The following is a 25555-nucleotide window of genomic DNA, read 5'->3' as shown; positions in this document are numbered from 1 at the left end:
ATTTGTTTGCAACACAAATATCTGTCCCTGTAGTCCTTCTTCATACTGTTCAGCCCTGTCTACAGTGATCCTTAGTTTGGTGCAGATGGAGTGACTGATAATCAAAAATCATTTTCAATGCACAAACATTTACAGTCCAGGTTAAATTCAAAAGGATGGGATGAATGCAAGGAAACTGAATAACAAAACAAGTTATTCATTTAAGCAAATGGTTGTATTTTTGTCATTTAGAATCAGAGTATTTTCAACCATTTTTAAGACATCCCCATAATGCCCTATCCACTTTTACCAAAAACATCTTGAAACTATACGCAAACTACAAAACACAAATTACATATACTGGGAAATATAATGCAATATAATACATTTACTTATATTGGAACGAAGTGCTTATATTTTTCAATATATAAAAAGCAGCAATTCCTTATGTATTATTCAATAAAATTATAGATTAACAATGTATTATTCTGCATTTTACAAATATATATTAAACGATTAAATATACTGTATTGACAGCCAGACCTACATAGGAAAATATTTTTTTTGTGTAAAGGCCATCAGGTCCCTGACAAGTTTTTTCTTTTATGTTTGTATATACTTTAATTGACTTTATGGTATAAAAAGCATATTACTACTGGGATCTTCCACAATAGTTTAAAAACTCCTTAAGGATGTCAAGCATTTCAAATCTATTTGCATAAGTAATTTACATGGATTATACTTTTTTCTACCATCAATTTTTTCGGTGATGATTGATTCTCTGACGAGACACGGCAAAACAACAGCAAAAATGTTTCACTGATACTGCAACATATAGAATCAAAAAGCCTAGGCTTATCTAAAACTTCAATTATTCTTTCCCTTCAGTAGGCCTAAATAAGTTGATCTGTAGCCGTAAACACATATTATTGTGTTTTTTAAATGATGCATTATGCAGTAGTTGTTATTTGTTAGCCTGTTATCATTAAACAGAGTTACGCAGCCATTCACGTCTCCGTCAATCGAAAAGGCTCCCTCTAGTGACCAAGTTTGGAAACGTCAAAGCAAAGGGCATCCATTCACCTTTAGAGGCGCTATCACTGTGTAACATTACTGTGTAAGCCACATCATGCTGCAGACTTTTGACAAGCATTCTTATATTCAGAGTGTAATGTCACTGTGCTGCATGTGGCTGAAAATGAATCTGTATGCTTACTGCTTTGTAAAATGCCATTACTTCACATAACTTTTATCCTGATGTTATCATTAGACAGAAAGGGTAGAGGCCAAACGTTCCAAAGAAAGAAAAGTGACATTTTATGGAATTTAGTACAAAGGTGACTGCAATGCTTGGAATACTTTGAATGAGATCATAGGGGGAGGTGTACAGTGAAGGAAACGGTGGGCAAATGGGTGTGGCAGCATATTTCAGATAGCATGGATCAGTGAGTGTTTCTGCACTTTCACAGTCATTCTCAGTCAACACTCCTTTCCTTATCATAAAATCAATGTACCTTCCCCAACTGAGTCGAGCGAATTAGATAGTTCTAATCTACACATGATGAGTAGCAGTACTGTGATGTCTTCTCTAAACATATATTTAATACTTCTTTCAGTAAAATTGACTAGTTGGGGCCAAGCAGGATTGGCTAGTTTTCTCAGACCCTCCTCGTTGTAGAATGTAGGTGGGGCTGTACTGTCTGCAATGTTCGACCCAGTCAAGCCGGTTTCTCATACTTGACCTGGGTGTGGTTGTCACCTGTATATGACAATGCCACTGTTTTATTTGGGTTATACTGACAGCTGCTTTCAGACGAACATTGTAATCCGATTTCTCCAGCTAATGCATTTCCACAAAGACAATAACAAGCGAATTCTGAAGCGATGAATAGTTTGATTAATCAATGGCCGCTTATAAACATTGCTCTGTCGAAATGTCCGGCTGGGAATTGGGGACTGGGGCCAGACTGATTTGCTGAACTGTGGCCTGGACATAACAGGATGGCGGCAACACAGCAGTTTTATGTGTAAGAGGGTCTTTGGGAGTTTTTCAAACTCACTGAGCCTTGCCTTCCTGCTTTACCCACATGTTCAGGAAGGATTAAACGTTGAGTATTCGGTTGTTCCCTGGACCTGCTTTGCATGCCCAAAAGAGCTTCGGGAGATAATGGAGATGTAGTCCTGTCATGTAAAGGAATGAATGATAACCCCAAACACACATAAGTCACATGCTTCAATATAATCAACATAAAAATAGAGCGGATACATTGCCAATTGTATTCACTGATTTTAGAGAGAAATTCACTGAAACAGTTTTAGAAATATTTCAATTAGCCAGTTATATTTAGTAAACAACAGGGGCGTGGCATGCCCAAATACAGCAGATTCCACATGGGCCTGCTATTTAATAAAATAAACGACTAAAAAACAAAGTACAAACCCTAGAGGTGAATAGTGCTGATAGTGTGGTACCAAATTCACAATCTTAACAACTGGCACGTGTCGAAACAGCGCTTACAGCAGTTGTAAATGCTTCTCTTTGACCTAAACAGGTGGAGGTTAAGACTACGATACCTTCATGTCACTCATGTCAAGAGAAGACTTTCTGTAGTATCCTGAATACTCGAATTCAAGCTTTCCTTACCAAACACAATGTCTTTGTAACATTGAGTAATCCAGGCAGAGATCGGATCCAAGTGCAGTGTATAGGCTACTTAATGAAAATCATACAAAATGAACCGAACCAAACCAAACCAAACCAAACCAAACCAAACCAAACCAAGATAATCCACAGACCGAAGGCGGCACAAAAACAAAGCATGAAACAGAGACCGACACCAAACAAAGGAAACACTAGGGCTTAAATACATAGAAACTAACAAGATAACAAGACACACCTGGGGCCCGTTTCAGAAAGGAGGTTTAGTGAAAACTCTGAGTATATCAACCCTGAAATGAGGGAAACTCTGGGTTTTCCGTTTCAGAATGTGAGGTATGTCAAACCCGAGAAAGCGAGGTAACTCAAGCCCATTTCTAAAAGAGAGGTTACTTATACTCAGAGTCAGTAACCATAGTAACTTACTCTGTGAACCTAACCTGGTCGGGAGCAGGTTTTCTTTGGTAAACCCAGAGTTTATTTCAATCTCCTCCCCTTTTTAAAGTGCAAGTGGTGTAACTCATTCATTCATTCATTAATACCGTCATTCATGGCACACATTTTGATCACACAGAGTCCATCTCAGTGACTTATATGTCATATGCTTTTATAGAGGATTCATGAATAGGCTGCATTATTTCATTGGAATGCATTTTTATTAAAACTGTACCATTTTTCTTTACAGTGAATTAGATATATCAAAATATATCTCATCCATCCTTACATCAATAACATCAGCCACGTTTGTGTATTACATCAGAGCATAATTTTCTATGGACGATGAAAAATGACTTAATAAAGTGTATAAATAAAGTGCATGAATAAAGAAATTAATAAATACAGACATACATGCAGAAATGAAGCGATAAAGGTAATAAGCAAGTAATTTTGACGTGTAGCCATTCCAACTGAAGTTTGCTCAGAGCAGGGTTCGAACCGGCAATCAGTCTAACTTTGTACGAGAGTCTGATGCCCTACAGGTGTTCTATACACCATGACGTCTCACTCGCGTAACTAGAGCACTCATGGCGAGTGAGAACATATTTCTGTTGTTTCATTCATTTAATGATTCATTTGTTTGTTTATTGGTACATTTATCAATTTATTAATTTAAACTTAAGTCATTTTCAGGACATCGGTAAATCCACTGTATACAGAGCGGAAGGTGTGCCTCACTCTCAAGTGCTTTCTGCCGCCATGTTGCTTTTTTGGTGCCGTTACCATGGTGAATCGTAATATCAGAGCTCCATTGAAAATGGCTTTTTATAGTCATGGTGCACGCGCTTAACCCAGGGTAAGCCTACCCAGAGTAAATTGAACTAACTCAAATCAGCTAATCTGAAACCCAAAACTCAAAGTTTCTCATTTCTAAGTAAACCAACTCTGAGTTCAAGGTTTAACCTAGAGTTGGTTGAACCTCCTTATTGAAACGGGCCCCTGGAGGAACTAATTAACACTAAAAACTACAAAGGACTACAAAACATGGCACAGAACAGGAAGTAACAGAAAAGTTCACCAACACAGGGGAAACCCGGCTGGGATTGTGACAGTCTTAAGTAAAAGTCAGATTGTATTTCTACCAAACCACCGCACCACCGACCACATATACACACTAGTAGACATTAGTCAATGAGCACGTCCATCATAAAAACAAAGGAAAAATTAATGCATGTTTTGTTGATTTTAAAAAGCATTTGATTCGATATGGCATGAAGACCTATATTATAAAATTCCACAATCAGGCATAGGAGGAAAGGCTTATGACATCATTAAATCCATGTACACTGTCATGGTTCTGCTTCTTTTAGTCTTGGATTTCCTGGTCCTGAGGCAGAGCCATGACAAAGTCTTTGGTTATGTGTGGAGAGAAACATATTATTGTCCTTTTGACAATAATATGCGTTCTCTCCAGTGTCTTGTCATTGGCCCCGCCGCTCTCGTTTCATGTATTGCTTTCCTACCGTGTCTTATGTTCCACACCTGCCCTCGCTCGTTATCCTTCGTTTGTCTTTCCTATATATACCCTCATGTTTCTTTGTCCTGTGCTCGTGTATTACGTTTGTACCGTGTACTGTTATGTGCTATACCTCGTCTAGTGTTCCTGTTCCCAGCCTTGCCCGTCGTTTGTGAGTTTTGTGTTTTACCCTGTCGTGTTTTCATGTAAGACGTTTGGTCGTGTCCTTTAGTTTAGTTTTTTGCTGTTCTTGTTTTCGTTTTGCCCCCTCGTGGGAAGTCTTTGTTTTCTTTATATTCTTAGTTTTGTTATCCCCATCGTGGGTGTTTTGTTTGTGCAGTGTTTTGTTAAAAGAACAAAGTCTTGTTTGTTAACCCCTTCACTGCTACTGCCTGCACTTGGGTTCGTCCGCCACGAGATCTTGACATACACTGTGTCATGGTTCTGCCACCAGACCAAGAAAGACATGACATGAGGAGGCAGAATCATGACAGAACCTCAAGTTTAATGTGGAGAGAGGCATTTTTGGCCCTTATGGCTTGTCATACACTCTCTCCGGTCTCGTCTCTGTTCCCGCCCTCTCGTCTCCTCAATATTACTCATTAGTTATTTCATGCCCTGTAGCTGTTCCCTCTTGATTTGATCCCTTTATAATGCCCTTGTGTTTTCTGTCCTGTGCTGGTTCATTGTGATTTGTTTGGTGAGTTCTTGTGCCTTGTCAGTCTAGTCTAGTCTAGTCATTTGTAGTTCATGTCAAAAGTTAATTTTAGTCTTGTTTAAGTGTAGTTAGTCTTAGTCTTAGTCAAACTTTATTATCCCCGAAGGGCAATTTATTTCACAGCCAGCAGTAAACCATATGAAACATATGAAACAATGACAAGCACCATAACACACAAACAAAAACAAACACTGTCCTTGCGCTCCCGAAGAAACCTGTTTTCACGTGTTTACATGCATATCAATTAGGGCTGTGTATTGGCAAGTGCCTCCCGATACGATACATATCACGATAGATGGGTCACGATACAATATATTGCTATGTATTTCGATACGATACACATTTGCGATATATTGCAATACTTTAAATAGAAAATGTAAAAAGTAGAGCTAGAAATACAAAATGCTGTGCACCACCGGGGGTTTTCTGTAAGAATAAGTGTAAAAACATCCCTTACCTCTGCAGAGTGGCCATGATGTGCGATGCATGGACCTTTAGATCAGAGGTTTGGGTTCTCAAACTGTGGATTGCGCCCCTCAAGTGGGTAGCACAGGGGAATAAGGTGGCTCACGCAAGTCACTTGGCTGTTGTGGTGCATTACAGTTAAAACACTGAACATGGGCAGTATAAAACCGTGCTGTAAATGCGCTGATGTCACATTAATTAATTATTCAATTTATTGTCATTGCACATGTACAAGGCAACGAAATGTGACCTCTGCATTTAACCCATCCAGAGAGTAGTGAACACACGCACAGCAAGTGGTGAACACACGTACCCCCGGAGCAGTGGGCAGCTATAACTGCAGCGCCCGGGGAGCAAGTAGGGGTAGGATGCCTTGCTCAAGTTGTTACCCGCCGGCCCTGGGAATCAAACCGGCAACCTTCTGGTCATGAGTCCGACTCTCTAACCATTAGGCCACAACTGCCCCTTTTCACATCCAAGTGATTTTATGTCATGACTTGCGAAGCTTATAAACAGCATTATTTTATATAACTCATTACTCCATGACTTATTTTGAAAACCAAAGCACACCCACACATCAGCTCTGAGAGCTCCAAGCGTTCTTATATTTTTCACCATGCTCGCTTCCACTTACTTTTGGCCGAATGTATATGACATGATTTAAAACAATTATCGATAGTAGAGGTATCACTATCGATACACTATTGAAAAATATATATTGCGATAGTTACATGTATCGATATTTTTGCACAGCCCTAATATCAATAAACTGGCTATGCAGAAATGGAAATTTGAGACTTGCCAGGTTTCTCGTGTACATTGACGTCACCATCGATAGTCCGTCTAGTAATTAAAAATGCCACGGTAAATCGGTCAGAATCTGTATTTTTATATCTCTTCTCGTGTCCGCAGTACCTGCAAATGCAACAACAGTATTTCATTTTGCCGTTTCCACATCAACTGCACGATTCGAGAGCGGACTTTTATGCGTTATTTTACTCTTACTTCCTTTTGGGACTTTTACTACTGCGCTGTCAGACTTGCGCATATAAAGAAAACTGAGTGAAAACCTGTAAACGCTTAGAAATCGGATTAAAGTGCAAAAAACTACCCCTGCCGAGCGGGTTTTGCTTACGCCGTTTATGAGCTTTAACCGATAAAAGAAAACTGTTTTACGCATTTACATGACCTTACTTGTTATCAGCTTATTAAGCATAACCGGAGTAAGATGAATACGAAGCACTTAAAACATAAGATCTGAGACCAAAGCCAGTCCCATCTTCCAGCTGGCTCTGAAATTTCAGACCAGCACAACTGAACAAAACCAAATCAGAATAAACCAAATTATCAAAGAAAGTAAAAAGTCATATTTAGACCATTGGGAAAAGGAAAGTAAAAACCAAAGTAAACTAGAATGTTATGGGACCCTAGACAGAAAATTATCTCTACACTGTTCGAGATGTAAAACAGAGATGGATCCTGACCAAATACAGACTCAGTGATCACAGTCTGGCCATAGAGTAAGGCAGACACAGACAAACATTGCTTCCAAAGTAAGAATGAGTCTGTGCCCACTGTGACACTGGTGAGGTCGAGACATAGAGTAAGGCAGACACAGACAAACATTGCTTCCAAAGTAAGAACGAGTCTGTGCCCACTGTGACACTGGTGAGGTTGAGACAGAGACACACTTTCTCCTTCATTGTGATAAATTTAAAGAGTTGAGAGAGAAACACTTTCACAAAATATCAAAGCTCATTCCAGTTTCATAGCTCTTCCGAAACAGAGCAAATGCAGATGGGGGAAAAGAGACACACATCAGCTGCTGCTACTTTCATCTATCAGCTGCACACCCTCAGAATTAATTTTTTTTTTTAATGGTTTTTTTTATTAAAAATGAAAATTCTGTCATATTTATATATATTATACATACACGCTCCTGTAATTTCATACCTGTATAAATGACTTTGTTCCGATGAACACAAAGAAAGATATTTGAATGAATGTTAGTCATTTTCAATTCCGGGACATCATTGATTACCATAGAATTGTTTTCCTAAATTCTTCAAAATATCTCATTATGTGTTCAACAGAACAAAAAAGAAAAACAATTTCCTACTATGGTAGTGGATGTTGTCCATTGCTAACATTCTTCCAAATATCGTTCTCTTTGTTCATTGGAACAAATACATTTATACATGTTTGAAACAACCTGAGGGTGAGTAAATGATAACAGATTTCTCATTTTTGGATGAACTATCCCTTTAATTTGTTACAATCAATGCACATACACTGTTTACTTTTATTCAATTCTCATGTTTCTGCCTGAAATGTACATTTGATGTTTATCTTTTTATTTTCTACATTTCATTTGTTTATTTACATATACTTTATTTTATATTTCATTCTATATTTTATCTCTTACTTAGCACCTTATTTTAATTTTACTCTAATGTTTGTACTTATTGTATGTCTTTTGTTATATGTTCAATGCTTTGGCAATATTGAAAAGAACGCGCAATCATGCCAATAAAGTACCTTGAAATTGAAATTTGGGGAAACAACTGTTAGGTAGGGGGTTCTAGACTGAACCTTACCCCTTACAGACACATAAGCTGTATTGTCACCGACAATGTCTTCACATACCTGAGTGGATAGCTGGCATATTTGTGTTTCTTGGTACATTTTTGAGGTGCATGTAGTAATGAAAACGGTGCGACACACCTTCAGTGGTAAGAAAATGCTCTTGTGTATATAACAAAGCAGGTGCTGACACTCCTGTCATTGAGCTTTAAGTCTTCACACCCAGAAAACTGACACTCCTCTTTCAACTGAAATCAGAATAATTGTGATTTCCATAGATATTATTTGTATTTTGATTACATTCGGATGTTTACTTTTCATATGTACATTTCAGCATTTATATTTAATTCGTCTACTGTAGTTTATTATTGGAGACTTTGGAGTCATCCTTGGTATGTCATAAATGCTTCATTCTTGAAACTGCCATGGGCAACTGTCAGTTTTGCTAGATAACCTCCCTCTACCCTAGTCTTTCCACCCATGTTTGGATAATGCACCTTGCACTAAAAGACATGCTCAGTGTAATGCAGAACACACCCCATGGTTCACTCCAAACTCGTACTACAGACAATAATCTAACCTTTAGAGAATGAACTTTCATTTGTACCCACAGCACTAAAGGGTCCATTGGACCATGGCTGATTGCTCACAAGAGCATCATGACAGCTTTGGAACTCAACACACCCTATGCAAAGTAGGCCCCTCCTGGCCAAAGAATGTGTAGAAACCAACTTACACCTTGTAGTGTCAGCACTTCAGATCTGGCAGCACAGGTCTCGCCACTAAACTGTGCTCACACAACAATGCACACATCAGTCAAGACTTTTGATCATTACCTCCATACCTCACCTCTGCTATGGGCGTGTAAAGGAATTCCTCTCTTTCACCTGTAATTCACCCATCATTTTCTGCTACAAAGCCCACGGACAGAATATTTCTCTTACACATACTGTAGTAGTATTCATTATCAGCCATGTATGCAATTTCCTATTTATTTGCATGTACTATGATGACAAAAAGTCATTTTTTTCTTGCCCTTTTCACTTTGGATCAGAATGTGGCAATACCGGTTGAAGGGTGATGCGATCCAAGCATATTTGGTTTAAAAGAAACTCTGGGGGCCATCAGTGAGATTTTAAATGATCCAAATGTAAATTATAAGGGAAACCCATTCACACTTATTAGGTTCTCGAAATGATCCCACCTAGAAGGGAGGTTTTGAATTAAGTTAATGTTTAAGCCTTTGGAATGGACTGTGTTCCTATGTAAATCACTCCTGCCTTTTATAGTTGTGTCTTATCTTTGGGCATGGAGAAGTGAAAATATCATACAGTATTCCTGTGCAGCTATATCCATTTTCTTCATAGAAGGACAGTACTATAAGAAAATGAATGACTTGATGTTCCTGTAGCTCACTTGGTGTATAGCATTGGGTTAGCAAAATGAATGTTTGATACACGCACATGCTGATAAAATATACAGTTTGAGTAAATTGAGTAGGTTACTTTGGATAAATCATCTGCCTAATTCATTAAATGTAAATTGATGTACTTGTATTTAACATGGTTACACTGAACGTGTTACTGTATTTTTTTTACTAACATTTGCAATATGTACTGTACTCCAAAGCACATCAGTGCATGCACATTTCATTCATTTTTGGCATTGTTGCAAACTATGAGGTTGTAGGGTTCATGGTGAGTTTTATGCGCATTTTTGAAGATTTGCCTATTTTTTATTTGCATTTGGTTTGCGGTTAGTGCAGATGATCACTGCTTTTCGGGTCTAAAGCTAGTGGACACTGTGCTAATTGACACTAGACTGTTTTTGCAGTCTGTTTTAGAGCTAACCTGCTTCATGTTTTCCATCCGCTTTAAAGGGACACATTCTGTTCTGATATGATTTACTGTCATGGCAAACTAAATATTTTATTTTATTTATAGACAGTGTTGATACTGGCCTTTTTGACATACATTTCAAATGAATGGGGACGGTCAGTCTCCCTTTGAGTTCCATAGAAGAAACTACATCACACATATTTGGAACACCACAAGAGTAAATGATAACATAGTTTTCATGTTTGGATGAACTATCCCTTTAAGTGAAATGCATTCTGGGACATTCAAGGTTAGCACTTGAAATGATGTATTATATATATGGTCGTGTGTGCATTGAATGCTCTTGCAATGTTCATTTGACATCTGTAGAATTAAAGAAGGCTTTATTATTTATATAGTGTGGGGCCTAAGGCAAGCGATATAAATGGAATAGAAGGGGAGGGATAACCAAACCAGTACTGCTGTTGCCATCTGCTTCCATTCAGAAACAGCCACTGGAACACAAAATAATGCACACATGCACACACCCCCTGATGACTCATTGTTTCTAGTTATCCAACAATGCCCGGTTCTCGTGACTTTCCCTCTAAGAAGAAGGATCCCTTATTGACGTTTCTTAGCTGCCGTGTGCATGAACCCCTGTTTAGAAGCAACAGAGATATCTTAAAACTGTTTTTCAGGCTGGTACAGTAGGCTAATGGACATGAGGTAATGCTGTACAACATTGTTCCGGTCTTTTAAAAACGCTCGTGCTGAGTGTCGACGTAACTAAATCCCAAACAAAGGCTGGACTGGTTATCTAAACTCCCTCATGCAGACAATAGCTAACATTGTAAGCTCACATAAAATAAACATTTCTATGAGTTTTTATTTATTTCAGTTTTCTTCCATTACCCTAACCTGACACATTTTAATTTATTTATATTTAAAAATATTTCATAAATAATTTTTGCAGGCTAAATAATCGCAAATATCAAATTGTCAGTTTGTCTGACAGACGCATGAGGGAAGACTGAGAACGGGACAACGCCTCTGTTTTGATAGGCTGCAGGTATGTTTGACAGAAAGGGGCGGACACCAGCTTGTACTTTAACTGCAGATGTTGATTTTAAAGCGTGACTACTCTTGACGGACGGCGCGAGAGCTTATGTTAGTGGGAGGGTAGTTGATCTGTCGTTGTGGGCGTTGTATGTGAGCTGTACCTGTCCTGTAAGACGCTTCGCAGGTAGTTGAGTGAAATCCTCCAGAGTGGAACTTATACTGTGCCATCTTTACAGACGGGTGTTGGGGAAACTCCGCAACTGTCAACATGTTCAGTAAGAAAAAGGCAAAGAACACCGTGATCATCACGGATAAAAGGTCGGTGCCAACCGGATACATAAACCTCTTATTGTGCGTGCGTGCGTGCGTGCGTGCGCGTGTGTGTGTGTGTAATCGATACAGAGGTTGGAAGAAAACATTGCGCAATTATTTTTACTGAATAATACTGTGCTATTTTTATCACGCGTCGCATTTACCATTTGATTCGAATCAACCTTTTCTTTTTCTATTACATTTCGCATTTGTTTTGTGCCAGCTCGAGGTTGTTGTAGTAAGGGTGTGGCGCAAAGTCAAGGCGCTGTAACAGGTTGGATAACTTTCCACTGCTTCAGATACGTATTTGCGTGACTCGAATGAGCTTTCACTGCATGTTTAACATTAGGGTGGTCGCGACACAACTTTTCTGGGGACACATTCAAAACACGCATACAAAAATCTTAAGTATAGCCTATGGTTATTGGTTTTAGCTGGCTTCTGCTCAGGGAGTGTGTGTATGTGTTGAATGATCACAGTGAACGGGAAGAGGTGCTGAAGGGCACTCATCTCAAATAAACACCTACCTAGATAACATTCATGCTGACTTTTAAGTTTAGACACGTTACGTCAAGGCGAAAGTCGACATTTGAGTAAACTATCACATTGTGTTAACGTGCAGTAGTGTAACATAAGAATGCATTTAAGAGGCATAGAGAATTAGTATAATAATTATATTAAATTCACCAAATCCTTTTGGTTTGTTTTATTGCCGTCTTAATCACTGCGTTAGAACAATGCTACGAAAAGGTTCGGTTAAAGGTTTAAATGTCAGAGAAGTGCAATAGCTTTGAGAAGTTCAAGTTTAAACAAGCTTAAATGACTGCTGGTTTGATGAGTGTAGCCTTGAGCTTTCTTCCAGCAGTTACACGTCTCAGTGGTGGCCACAGATGCACTGTAAGCAGCACATTGTAGTTTATAGTAAACTATAGAGGATTGTACTCTATGGTGTCAGATTTTGGGTTTTTTTGGGAGGAAAAGATCTTTTCCCAAATACATACTTTTGTGTTTAGATCATCATTGGGTGTTGCACCACACACATTGTGTCGCAAAGTGTCAAACGTGTCAAGCTTTCTGACTTGTTTGTCGACTTTTGCTTGTGACCGAAACAAGGCAAGGCGAGATATGGACTGTGTGTTTTCAAATGGACAAATTCTGAGGAGAAAAGAGGAGCACTGGTCTTTAAAAATGCCCAGACTGCCCAGCTGATTGCTGATACTGTATGTGTATTCAAATGTATTTTTATACTTGTTTAACTTATTCGTGGATAAGGAAACACCCGTAGCAGGGAGCGGAGCAGGGTGGCAAGAATTAAGTGATTACATTACCACACCCAGAACTATTAAATCAGATTGAATGATTTTCTCTTGACAGCTGGATGTGACGTTTTATTCACTATTCCATGGTCCGTATTGTGAAAGCCAGGCCATTTCACATCTGTGGGACAATTAGTGCAATAAATTTCTTATATTAAATTGTTGCTTTATTTGACATATTTAATAGTTGTTTACATAATCATGCTTTAACAACGTTATGGTGTGTTTCACGGGTACAAGTGTATTTAGAGCAATGAGACATGAAAGTCTTTGTAACCTTCTTACAAAGAGCACATATGGTGGTGCAAGTCTAGTGGAACCTGTTAGACCTGTTCAGGTTTCAAACACCCTCATTAAAACCATTTTCTCTGTGTAATTAAACTCCTTTACATATCTCACTCTAAATATGTAAAGGTGTAAAAAAAACATAGTTTTGCTGTTATTTTAGTTTTTTACCCTCATATAAATCCGTGTTGTGTTCTGTCTTTAAGAGGATGAAAATATATTTACTATAAACATGTTTCATTATGAATGTCAAATAAAATGTCATATTTGAGGTAAATATGGCCAAGCTGTGCAGATTTTTTTCATGTTGAGTCATGTCTGCCCAACACTGTAAAATAGCAGATTTCCTCCAAATATTAAGAATGCTTTCCTGTTTCCACACTGTAAATCTGTTTTGTCCAGTAATCTAGGAAAAATGTGATTCACGTGGTAAAATCTAAAGTTTTTTTTTTTTAAAGTTTGTATTAAAGGCACAGTTCACCTAAAAATGAAAATTCTGTCACCATTTACTCACCCTCAGATTGTTCTAAACCTGTATACATTTCTTTGTTCTGCTAAACACGAAGGAAGATATTTGGAAGAATGTCAGTAACCAAACAGATCGCATCCCCCATTGACTCCCATAGTGTTTATTTTCCCTACTATGGCAGTTAATGGGGGATGAGATCTGTTAGGTTACTGACATTCTTCCAAATATCTTCCTTCGTGTTTAGCAGAACAAAACATTTACACAGGTTTGGAACTAAGGGTGTGTGAGTGATGACAGAATTGTCATTTTTGGGTGAACTATCAAAAGGAAGACATCCTTAAGATTGACATGCTCTTAATCACTCTGTTCAGTGTGATGTGCCGCAATGGTGAACTGCATTGCTACATTTGTAGATAATTTCATCAGGTTCAGCTGAAAGAATATTTGTTAGCATCAAGGTTCTTCTAACAGACCTGAAACGAAAGTGTTTCGGTTTCTTTATTATCTCGGTATCACCAAATCAAATGTGATATTCTGAGTCATCTCAGTCTGCATATACATTTATGCATTTGGCAGAAGCTTTTATCCAAAGCAACTATACTACAGTTTTTTTTCTAAGTATGTGCAATCCCTGGGATCGAACCCATGACTTTGGCGTTGCTAACGCCATGCTCTAACCACTGAGCCACAGGAAAACATATCATTGACACATAGTCAAACATGAATATAACAGGCTATTAACCTTTGCACCAGTAGAAGCCAGTATTTTGTCAAAATACCTACAAGAATCTTGCACATCAAGATTAACAAAGCACTTTTAATTTGTTTTAACCTCAGGCCAACTGACAGTGATCTGGCCATCCTGATTGACAAGTTGCAGAAGAATGCAGACAAGGTGGAGAAAAACATAGTTGAGACAGAACAGAATCTCAACAGGGTAAGTACAGATCTGGGTTACAAATTCAATACAAGCCAGACTACAAGAATAACTGACACTTTCTGTACCTGTACCTTTAAGTAAGGGTTTGTTTAGAGTGTAGGTAAAACTAATGTCTTTCCTTAACGAAAATCTGTGGATAATTGATGCTTTTAGGACATCAAGAAAATCAATGAAGGCAAGCCGCCCCTGTACCAGGAGGACACCAACAAAAGGATCCTGAACTCACTGGAGCTACTTAATGGTCTGGATGATGATGCAGCACAAGCCACACGTTTAAGGCACCCTCAGGCTGAGATGATCGAGAAAGAGTGAGTATCTCTGACTGTCTAAGCTCATGTTTATCTGAAATATCCACCAATTGCTAATAAACCCATTCAAAACATCCTAATCAGTGTGAATATGAAACTTGAATGATGTTCTTTCTCTTCAATGGAACAGTATGAAGCAGCTCCGCGTGCGTGTGAGGAAGCTTCGCGATGAGCACGATCGCATTTACAACGTCACAAGATCGGAGCAAGTTCCCACTGTCAACTGGGGGAAAATGATTGATGAAAAACAGGTGGGTAACTAAACATTCTTTTGGTTTCTCACTCGGTATGAATCACTTGGATGATTCACAAAGCACATGATTCACGTACAAAAATGTTTGGATGCAGGCGAATCTGAACAACAAAGGATTCGGACAGGACATTCCAACCATTGAAAATGAAGTGGAGGAGCACAACATTTTCCACAGCGAAGTGGAGGCATTGGCTCCGTATATCAATGGAGACATGGTATATTTGTTACTCATTGTTTTTAAATGCATTGCTGTAAAATACAAAATGTTTGACATCTGTGACTCATCCTCTTGCTTGCATAACAGGGCAGTGACGGGCAGCAGGCAAAGTACAACAAACTACTGGTAAGTCTGAACAATTCCCTCTTTGATTTTCACCCTGGTGGTGCACTGATGTTTAAAACACTGTGGATTTTATCAAAGGGGCTCCGTAATATCATCATCTCAGTGTGAGAGCTGTTTATTTATTTAAGTTCTCTTTATCTGTTCCTCTCAGGCAGCTTCAACCGCACGTCAGAAGAACCTGCTCAGTCTGAGAGATTACATGCAGCGCTGCACCAACGAGCTCTACTGGATGGACCAGCAAGCAGAGGAGCGGATCACATATGACTGGAGCGATGACAATCTGGACTATCCCTCCCGAAAGAGGCAGTACGAGGCAAGGCTCAGACATACGTAATGATTTGCATACTGTAAATGAGTATTCCTACTGCAAATATGCGGCAACACTAGATGCACGCTAGCACGTTTGACCAGCAGATTAACTGCTGTATGGGGGAACCCATGTACATGTGTTGTTTTCGTGGTAAAAACTGGGGTGTCACAATATACCAGTGCTGACAATAACCGTGGTTATCGATATATCCTGTTAATACTACACATATGATAATATTGTCAATTATTCAGTGCGAGTATCTGGTTGACACTCCAATATAGTCAATGATAGTAATGGATCCCTCTGAAGGGACAAAATAAAAAAATAAAAATCTGTCATCATTCACTCACCCTCAGGTTGTTCCAAAGGAAGATATTTGGAAGAATGTCACTAACCTAACAGATCTGGGAGTCAATGGGGGATGAGATGTGTTTGGTTACTGACATTCCTCCAAATATCTTCCTTTGTGTTTAGCCGAACAAAGAATGAATTGAATTGAATTTAAATGTTTTCAAGATTATCATGAAGTGAAAACCTGTTATAAGTTTAAACATTAATCACTGTAAAAAATGTCAACTTAAAATTTTGGGCAACCTTTGAACTACAGTTTTTAAATTAAATTAAATTAAATTAAATTAAATTAAATTAAATTAAATTAAATTAAATTAAATTAAATTAAATTAAATGTGTCTAAACTTAAATTGTCATATAAATTAAAAGTCAAATCAAATTATAAATCTAGTTGTATTTCACAACATGATGAAGTAATACAAAATATAACTAGATTTAAGTCAGTTGATTCAACTTGAAAATTGAGGGCAGCTTTTGAACCAGTTTTTAAGTTGAAATCGGTTAAATGTTTTTACAGTGATGTAACATTAAGGACTATATTAATTACATATAACATTAACTACATATCCGCTTTGTTATTGTCAACAGAACTTCATCAGCAAGTGTCTAGAGTCAAAGGAGAAAACCGTCACCCAGTTGAATGAAGATGGAGAGCAGCTAATCGAGCAGAATCACCCAGGGAAAAACGTCATTGGGGTACAATCACAAGCCATTTGCTCTATAACATGAATCATCACAGTTACTGTTAGTTACTAGAAAAGTAAAATGGTTATGAAGAGCACTGAAAGATTTATTTTTGTTTTATATAATTAGCTTCATATTTATTAAAAAAGTTGGTGAAATTTGATCACTATCATGATTGTATAAGTTTAATGTCTACTTCACATTGCAGTTTAAGTTTGAATTTTCAAATAGAAATAACTAATTGTGCATTGATCTAACGCTATACTATTGCAAAATACAGTATAACACTTTCGTGTTATTTTCAGGCGCACATGGAGGCCGTTCACGCAGATTGGAAGGAATATCTCAATTTGCTCATCTGCGAAGAGAATCACCTCAAGAACATGGATGACTATCACAAAGTCAGTCTGCCACATAACATGATATAAATACAGAAACATAACTGTCTCCTATTTGCTTGCGGTCTTGTTCACAAGCTCCTTTTTATATTCCAGTTCCACAAGGATGCTCGAGACACGAATGATTTACTGAAGCGCCTGGAAACCGAGATCAACCAGAAGTATAACCCTGAGTTTAAAGACATGTACCAGATTGAGGGCCTGATCACAGAGCTGGATGTAAATACATCGTTCTAGTTTGTGCCTATTGCATTTCCAAATTCTAAAGTTTGCAATATTTCGTACTACATTGTGCATGCTGTGTTAAATGATGAATGAATTAAAGGCGTCTTCAGTATCTAAGGGACTCTGTGTTTGTAATGGCAGGACCAGGCGAAGGCCATGGATCATTTCGACGAGCGTCTCAAAGGACTTCAGAATCGCAGCCTGCAGGTTCTCCCTCTGAAGTACCGCAGAGAGACTCCGCAGAAACTTCTCCCTATCGAGGCTCTGTGCGAATACGAGGCTAATGAGGTACAGGCTTTCAGCTCTCTCACTTTTTGCATGCGGCTTAGAGCTCCGCTAATTCCAGTCAGAAACATCAGCTATTATCATGAGCAAGCACAGGAAAATGTTACACTCTGGGTTTCGGATTCCCCATCTAATGTATTTAAATCCTTAAGATGAGCAAATGATCCATCTATTTTAAACCTCTGGAGATGTGCGTAGAGGATTTTGTACGGATTTCACATTTATTTAATGTTTTTTTGGGATGGGGGCGGTAATATCACGTTGCAACAGAGCTCACTTTACTTTTTTTGCATGACACAGGGCTCAATTTTGCGAGGAGAGCGCTACACCCTGCTCAGGAACAATGGGCCCAAATGGGATGTGAAGGACTCAAGCGGCCGCACCATGAACGTTCCAGGAGTGTGTTTTATTATCCCGCCCACTGACACTGAAGCCGTGTCCACCGCTGAGAGGTGGGTCCTCATCTGCTGTCATTTCCAACCGCAGCAACATTGTCATCTGTATAAATGTGTCAGTTTCAATATGAAAATATTTTGTTTTCCGCAGTCTGATAAACCAGCACAAAGGCATCAAACAGAGAGTGGCCGGCACCAAAAATGCATTACAGACACGGCTGGGGGAGCTGAGGAGAGAGAGTACAAGCGGTCAAGGTTTGTAGAGTTTTTGTGCTTGGTTAAACAACCTCAGAATGATTATCATTCTTAACAAACATATTTATATAAATCTAACTACTTGCTATTTTAGGACAGACACCACAAACCTTATGTGTACACATAACACTACAATAATATTGCTTTATAGTAGGACATCAATAAAATGTGTGATGACTTATAGTAAGTGAATCCGATTTAATTTAGTAATTGCTCAGGCAGATTCAGTGAAGTTGGAAAGATTCAGAAGTCTACTCTCTTACATTATAAAGCAGAGCTCTATAATAAAACTGCTATATGTGCCTATTTGTAGATAAACAAGAACAGCAATGCCGTCAGCTGATGGCAGGACTGGATAAAGTGATTGGTGATCTGGATAAGCAAGAGAAGTCCATTTACACTCAAGTGCGCCCCCCGCTGGAGCAGACGCGCCCTGTACAGGACAGCTCTGATAGGCTACAGGACATGAGGGTATTTGATGTTTTAATAATTATTATGAATTATTTAGTCAAAGTCCCCGTGACCCGGAAGTTGCGATCTTTTTTACTTCCGTATTCTGACACATTTCTGAGTGAAAAGGAATTTCGAAGGAGAAATTTAGTGGGCGTGGCTTTCGTCTTTCACTGCAAATTGATTGGATGTATAAAAACAGCTGTTGCATTTTGAAATGAAACTGGCAGCAGACTGACAGTTGAAGGGGAGGAGTTAACGGATGCTCCGCCCAAGCTGTCTAATTTACATAATTTGAGATGGATAGTCATTTCAGGGCGGAAGTGCATTTTCAGATTTTAATTGAAGATTATGAGGGTACATGAATTTTAAAAAGAAAATGACCCACATCGATAAGATATTTACTATAAACGCTGCAATATTTCATGAAAAAATAAGAATTGCTCCTAGAGGCGTGCAGGGGGTGCCGAACTACAGAAGGAGCACACAATACATCGTCACATCATCCCTGCATAACTGTTGATTCACTATAATTTTGTGTTGTTTACATTATGCATGTACATGCCGATTGCCAACAAAACATAAACATATGACTTAGGCCCAATAATAAAATAAAATTGGGAATGGACATTAGTTTAACTAACCACATGCGGTTCATGTCCGGCATCTTTTAGCGCTAGGACCGCTTCATCTATAAGTTTCAAACAATCTCCAAATCCAGTGTTATATCCACCGTTTATATAACATTCATCACCAAAATGCAGTGAGCAAACAAACACAGCTAAACTTCTGTTAGCCAAGTGAAATGGCATTGATGGGCGTGCTCTTTCTCTCACGCTCGCGCATGGGCATGCTCCTTCTTTCGCTGGATGACGTGTGGGTGTGCTCTTTCGCTCGCTAGATGACACGTGGACGTGCTTTTCCAGGAGAATTGTCCAATAAGGGACTAAGAACCCTTGTTACAAAACGGGAATCTATGTCCGAAAAAAACTTTACGAAACCTGTACGAACCCTGGCGAAGTTTATCGAGCACAGAAATACTACATCATACGTTCAACTCGTTTTTTGACAAGTTGACATGTTAAGCTTGAGAAGCCAGCACGTTTAACCTCCACTTTAAGTCCTAGCTAGCAGTAAATTCTAGTTTAGTGAATCAGAGGTTTAATCACTAAGCATTACTTCATGTTCTGATTTAAAGGGCAAAAAAGGATATAATTGAATGTTTGTATCTGTGGCACTAAATCTACAGAAAGGAATTTCTAAATAAAAGCCTAATCTATTGTTGCAGGACATCACGGCTGCCGTTCGTAAGATCGAGCCAGAAAAGTCCACAAAAATAAGGGAGGCCGAGACTTTCCTCAAATCAACTCCCAAATGTGCAAGTGCCCCACAGCTATATTCCAAGGTGGATGAGGCAAACAAAAAATATAACAAAGTCGATTTGCTGCTGAAGTGTGCAGACGAAAAGTATGCATAAATTTCCCCTCATACACGTTTCAAGAAATAAAATCACGCTAATTGTCAGCTAGAATTTTTATGCCAAAACGTTTTGTGTTTGTAGACTTCAGAATTCCAATAGCCTGGAGACTTCTTTGCAGAATGGCAAAAATCTACTGTCCACCTATGAAAACAAACTGGCAAGAGAGGAGGTCGCCCCATCTGATCTCAGTTCACTGGATAAGACTCAAAGCGAATTGGCGGTAAGATTCTAAACCTATTATATTTTTGGCTCCTGGATATGGGTAGTTGACAGACTAATATGCAAATTTGTCCTATGGTGTGACAGCAAAAATTTAGAAAAAACAAACAAACAATGAAGATAAATCTCTGTTATGCTATTTTATATCACAAATATAAATATTATTAATATAAAACATTAACAGTTTGTTTTATAAATTTTGCTATGTTACACCATAGGACACATGTACGACTTATTAGTCAACTACCCATATATTTCTGAAGGCTTCTTATGCACTTGTCTCATGCATTCTGTACAGGATATGGCATCTGAGTTGAGGTCAAAAAGAGCTATCCTCACAGAGACCGAGCAGAACCTGAGAGCTGCCAAGTCCAGCTGCAACAACATGGCTACCAAAGTGCAAGAGCACTGCCCTGATATTGAGAGGCAGGAGGCCGATGTTCAGAAACTTAATAAGCGCTTTGACAACTTGAACAGACAGATTGATGCAAGGTGAGCTGAAGTTGTGTCTACATTATTTTAAATGGAACTAACAATCAAATCAGATTACAATGCGTACAGATGTTAAAAACTTACAAATTTGTTCCACAACTGTGCAGTGAGATTAAATAGTTTAAAAATATTAAGAATAGTATAAAGTATATCGTAGAGAATAGAGTAAAAATTACATCAAATAAATACATCAGAAGTAAATTATTTAGGAGTGCGTTAAAAAATTTGTAAATCTGTCCCCACATATTTAGTCTTATTTATTATTATACCTTCCTTATTTGACCATGCTTACATCCATGAGTGTTTATACAAATGCATTTTTATTGTTTCTATTGAGAATATACAAAATCGGTTGCATCATACATGATCAAATAGAATGATTTTCAACATTTCAATTTTACAGATCACAATCTCTGCAAAGAGCCAAAGTGGCCTATTCAAACTACCACAACGATTATGACAACCTCAACAGCTGGCTTTCTCGAATGCCAAACTATGAGCCACGCGAAACCGATGATATCCGACAAGTTGAAACCAAACTGAAAAATCAAAGGGTAAGTCTTGAGCTACCCATTCCCATCATTATAGTTGTTCTAGTGTTAAATTTGATTCATTTACCCAAACTATGTTTGAAATGCACAGAGTCTGCTGTCTGACATCGCAAGAAAGGAATCAGACCTGAACAGTGTTTCAAAAAATGCACAGCTTTATCAGCAATCAGTCAAGGTATGACAACACTAGTGTATTAATTAAAATGAATTATGATCTTGCGTATGCAAAAGATTTGAATGTTTTGTGTCACTGCTTTCAGGACTATGAAAATGAAGCTGAAAGGTTTAAAGCCGTTCTTGATCTTGAAGATGGTTTGGTGCCTCAGACATACAAAAGGACCAGACTTGAGTCTCCTGCTATGAAAGTGAACAGAGAGGTGATTGTTGTTCATAAACTGTTTTTCTGAATCTTTTAATTGAATCCTTTTAGCTTTTTTGTATTTAAGATAAAATGTTTAATCTTTATAACGTTAAAAATTATTTTTACATTCAACAGGAATCTGCTATTGAGGCCAAATTTACTGAAGTGAATGCTGTGAACAAACAGAGACTGCAGAACTTAGAGTTTGCCCAAAGTCTGCTTAACCAGGTACAAAGTATTACCAAATGAAGTTTATACTAATAATAATAGATTTATATTAGTATATGAACATGTCTGTAATGCTTTGCTCTGTTTAATAATTCGTTTCAGCAACCAGAGGTTTCAGTACTCAAGCAAGAAGTCCAGACCGTGAGATCATCAGCACCGGGAGAAGAGCCCTGGAGAATCAAAAAACAGCTTCAGGAAGAAACCCAACGTAGAGAACAACTGGAAAGGGAAATCCAGTCCATCCAGAGTGACATTTATTCACTGGAGGGCCAAAAACCACAGGATACAATTATCAAGAATGAGGTCATCAAGAAGGTGCCTGATCCTCAGCTGGAAGAAGAATATCACAAGGTCCAGCAGAAGCTCTTGGAAGAAAGCAGGACCACTCGTATCTTGGAGAATGAACTAGAGACCTTCCGCGTTAAGCTACGTGGGCTCGAGACCGAAATGAAAGAAGGGGCTCAGCAGTATACAGTCAAAGAGGTGCTCCGCATTGAGAGAGACAGGGTGCAGGAAGAGGAGCTCAGGAGACTAAGAGAGGAGCTAGAGGAGGTTAAGAGACTAAAAATAATCAGAGAAAATGAAATCACTCAGATTCGAAGGCAAGTGACTATACTTGCAGAAGAGAAAAACAGAGAGCAGGAGATCATCAGGGAGGAGGAGGTTATTAAGGTTCAAAATGACCCTCAACTTGAGAGTGAATACAGATTGCTGCTTGATAGAAAACAAAAGGATCTAGATGGCCGAAAAGAACTTGAGGATGAGCATCGATTCCTGCAAGAGAAACTACGGCGACTTGAAAAGGAAAGGGCAATGGCCGAAGAGAAGATCACCATCAAAGAGGTCTTGAAAGTTGAGAAAGATATGGCATTTGAGAGAGAGGTAGAGAACCTTAGAAGACAGTACGAAGATGAGAAAACAATGCGCAGCTCCTTATATAGAGAGAAGACAGACATTCAGCGCAAGGTTATCAGTCTGGAGGAAGAGAAGTCGAAGGTCATCATTCAGGAGAAAGTGCGTGAGATCGTTCGACCCGATCCTAAGGCCGAGGCAGAGGTGGCAAATCTTAGACTTGAACTTGTAGAGCAGCAGAGAAGGTCCAGGGATTCAGATCTTCAGTTGAGGTCATTCCAGGACGAACTGATAATGCTTAGAAACAGAGGCCCGCAAATTGAAATCAAAGAAATCATCAAGGAGGTCATCAAATACAAGACTGACCCAGAAACAGAAAGGGAACTGGAGAAACTCAGGAATGAAATTGTGGACAAAACCCACCAAACTGAGAAATTTGAGTTGGAGAGCATTCAACTCAAAGAGGAGATTCAAAGATGGAAAGACACCAAGCCTCAGATTCAGACTAAAGAGATTGTAAATGAGATCCTGCAATACAGAGAAGATCCTAAAACCAAGGAGGAGATGGAGAGTCTCAAGCGAAAACTGGCCGAGGAACAGAGGAAACGTTTGGACCTGGAGAGTGAACGGGCCACCAATGAGGAAAAAATTAGGATTAAGAAGATAGACTTATCACAGGTGAGGGAAAAGATCGTCCAGCAAGAAGTAGTGAAGGTGGAGGCGGATCCAGTTTTGACATCTGAATGCGACACCCTTACTCAAAAAATCAACATCGAGCAAAAACAAAAGGAAACCTTGAAGGAAGAGCTGCTCCGGCTGCAACGTCAAAAGACAGACTTGGAGCTTCAGATTGAAGAACTGGAGCGCGAACGCCGAGCCCGCAGAGATGCCGAGCTTGAAATTCAGAGGTTGAGGGTGCGGCTTAATGAATTAGAGATCAGGGACAAGGAAAACAGAGAGAAAGTTACTGTGAAGCAAAAGGTTGTACTCCAACAGGATCCTCAACAAGAAAAAGAGTATTCTATCCTACGTCTTCAGGTTGATGAAGAAAGGCACAAGCGGATGCTCCTGGAAAAAGAGTACAACGTTTTGCTGCAGCAGCAGCTGACGCTCGAGAAAACGGAAGTTCGTGAAAAAGTTGTGCGAACTGAAAAGGTTCAGGTTGAGCGTGACCCAGATACAGAGATTGAAATCGAAAAGTTGAAGAGAACTCTTGATGAAGAGGAAAGGCGGCGCTCTGAGTTGGAGATCGAATTTAGAAACGTAAACATCAGGCTTTCTGAAATGGAGTTCACCAATACAAAATCGTCCAAAGATCTCGACTTCGTTCGTGATGAAAGCAACAGGTTACAGCAGGAGAACCAGCGGCTACAGAATGAACTAAGGAGGCTTCAAGCCGAAATTGAGATCACAACCAAGGAAACCAGACAAATCACAGACAGCACTCCAGTGGAGAGCAGCAGAAATCTAGAAATTCGACTGGAGTCCTTGCAAAGAGAACTCTCCGAACTTCAGCGTATCAGAATAGAGAAAGATGCAGAAATTGAAAAGCTTCAAAAGAGTCTGTCTGCAATGAGGGTCAAACGAGAACAAAGAGAAAGTCACCTCCGCCGCTCCATTGTCGTCATTGACCCTGAAACCGGCAAGGAAATGAGGCCAGAGGAGGCTTACAAGCTCGGCCTTATCGAGTGGAAAATGTTCGTCAACCTGCAGAGTCAGGAGTGCGACTGGGAGGAGATCACAGTCAAGGGTCCCAATGGCGAGTCCTCTGTTCTTCACGACAGAAAATCAGGCAAGAAGTTTGCCATCGATGATGCTCTGAAGGCTGGACACATCTCAAACCACCAGCTGCAGCAATATCATAACAAAGAGATCAGTATCCAGGAGTTCGGTGTCATGCTGTCCGGCAAAGGCAAATAAATGTACTAATCAGAAAACATCTCTATTTTTTATATTCTGTTAAAATGCTCCAGTAAGCATGCACAGCTGTTTGTCTTCACAGATTATAGTTAAAATCTAATTTGCATTCTCTTTCTAGATGCAATGTGTATTTATTTTCAAATGCATTTTTATATCAATGCAAGGTGGTGTTCTCTTGGTTACGGTGCTAAAGTTGGGTTAATGTTTCTATCATTATTCCTAAAGTGTTTTCATTGATATATTAGCAAGCAATGCTTTGAGAATCTGGTTCACTTTTACTGTAATCTAATCTAATATATGCATATAAAGCATGTGCCTTGATGATAAAATAAAGTCCAGATCTATCTATCTAAAGTAATGGTCCAATTTGTTTATTTTTGTGAACTTTTCACTTGTGCCAGAATAATCTATTTTAATTTTATTTTATTTGAGATTAAATTAAATGTGGGTAAACCTGAGTACCATGTGTTGTTTTCCTGCATCTTTTTATAAAGCCCAATTTTATTGTGATTACTAATGACAACAGAACAATAAAAATGTGCATTGAAAATATTAATAACAGTTTTCAATTATTCAATTTATTTCAACTTATCCTTAAAAGAATAGACGTTTATTATTATTATTTGGAAAAATGCATTT

At 38.8% G+C, this 25555-nt stretch overlaps 1 protein-coding gene across 1 annotated transcript; it reads left to right on the top strand.

The window, feature by feature from the left end:
* The first annotated feature begins 11318 nt into the window (after nucleotides 1-11318).
* On the top strand, nucleotides 11319-25485 carry ppl (periplakin). The gene is made up of 22 exons (XM_057346423.1): nucleotides 11319-11552; nucleotides 14454-14553; nucleotides 14710-14864; nucleotides 14995-15115; nucleotides 15213-15332; nucleotides 15422-15460; nucleotides 15612-15773; nucleotides 16710-16817; nucleotides 17111-17206; nucleotides 17300-17422; nucleotides 17570-17716; nucleotides 18014-18165; nucleotides 18260-18363; nucleotides 18677-18834; nucleotides 20102-20280; nucleotides 20375-20513; nucleotides 20811-21004; nucleotides 21408-21558; nucleotides 21647-21730; nucleotides 21816-21932; nucleotides 22052-22144; nucleotides 22247-25485. Exons 1-22 carry the CDS (start codon nucleotides 11503-11505, stop codon nucleotides 24914-24916), a joined length of 5262 nt encoding a protein of 1753 aa, XP_057202406.1. The 5' UTR covers nucleotides 11319-11502; the 3' UTR covers nucleotides 24917-25485.
* The last annotated feature ends 70 nt before the right edge of the window (nucleotides 25486-25555 follow it).

This window comes from Triplophysa rosa, linkage group LG11, assembly GCF_024868665.1.
Source record: "Triplophysa rosa linkage group LG11, Trosa_1v2, whole genome shotgun sequence".
NCBI classification, from domain to species: Eukaryota; Metazoa; Chordata; class Actinopteri; order Cypriniformes; family Nemacheilidae; genus Triplophysa; species Triplophysa rosa.
The sequence above is the reverse complement of the archived record's forward strand: the minus strand, read 5'-3'. Positions and strand labels throughout refer to the sequence as shown.

Coding starts and splice junctions, on each gene's coding strand:
- ppl (XM_057346423.1), top strand. CDS start 11,503: ATGTTCAGTAAGAAAAAGGCAAAGAACACCGTGATCATCACGGATAAA. Junction 18,166..18,259: donor GCCGTGTCCACCGCTGAGAG/GTGGGTCCTCAT, acceptor TGTTTTCCGCAG/TCTGATAAACCAGCACAAAG. Junction 18,835..20,101: donor ATAGGCTACAGGACATGAGG/GTATTTGATGTT, acceptor CTATTGTTGCAG/GACATCACGGCTGCCGTTCG.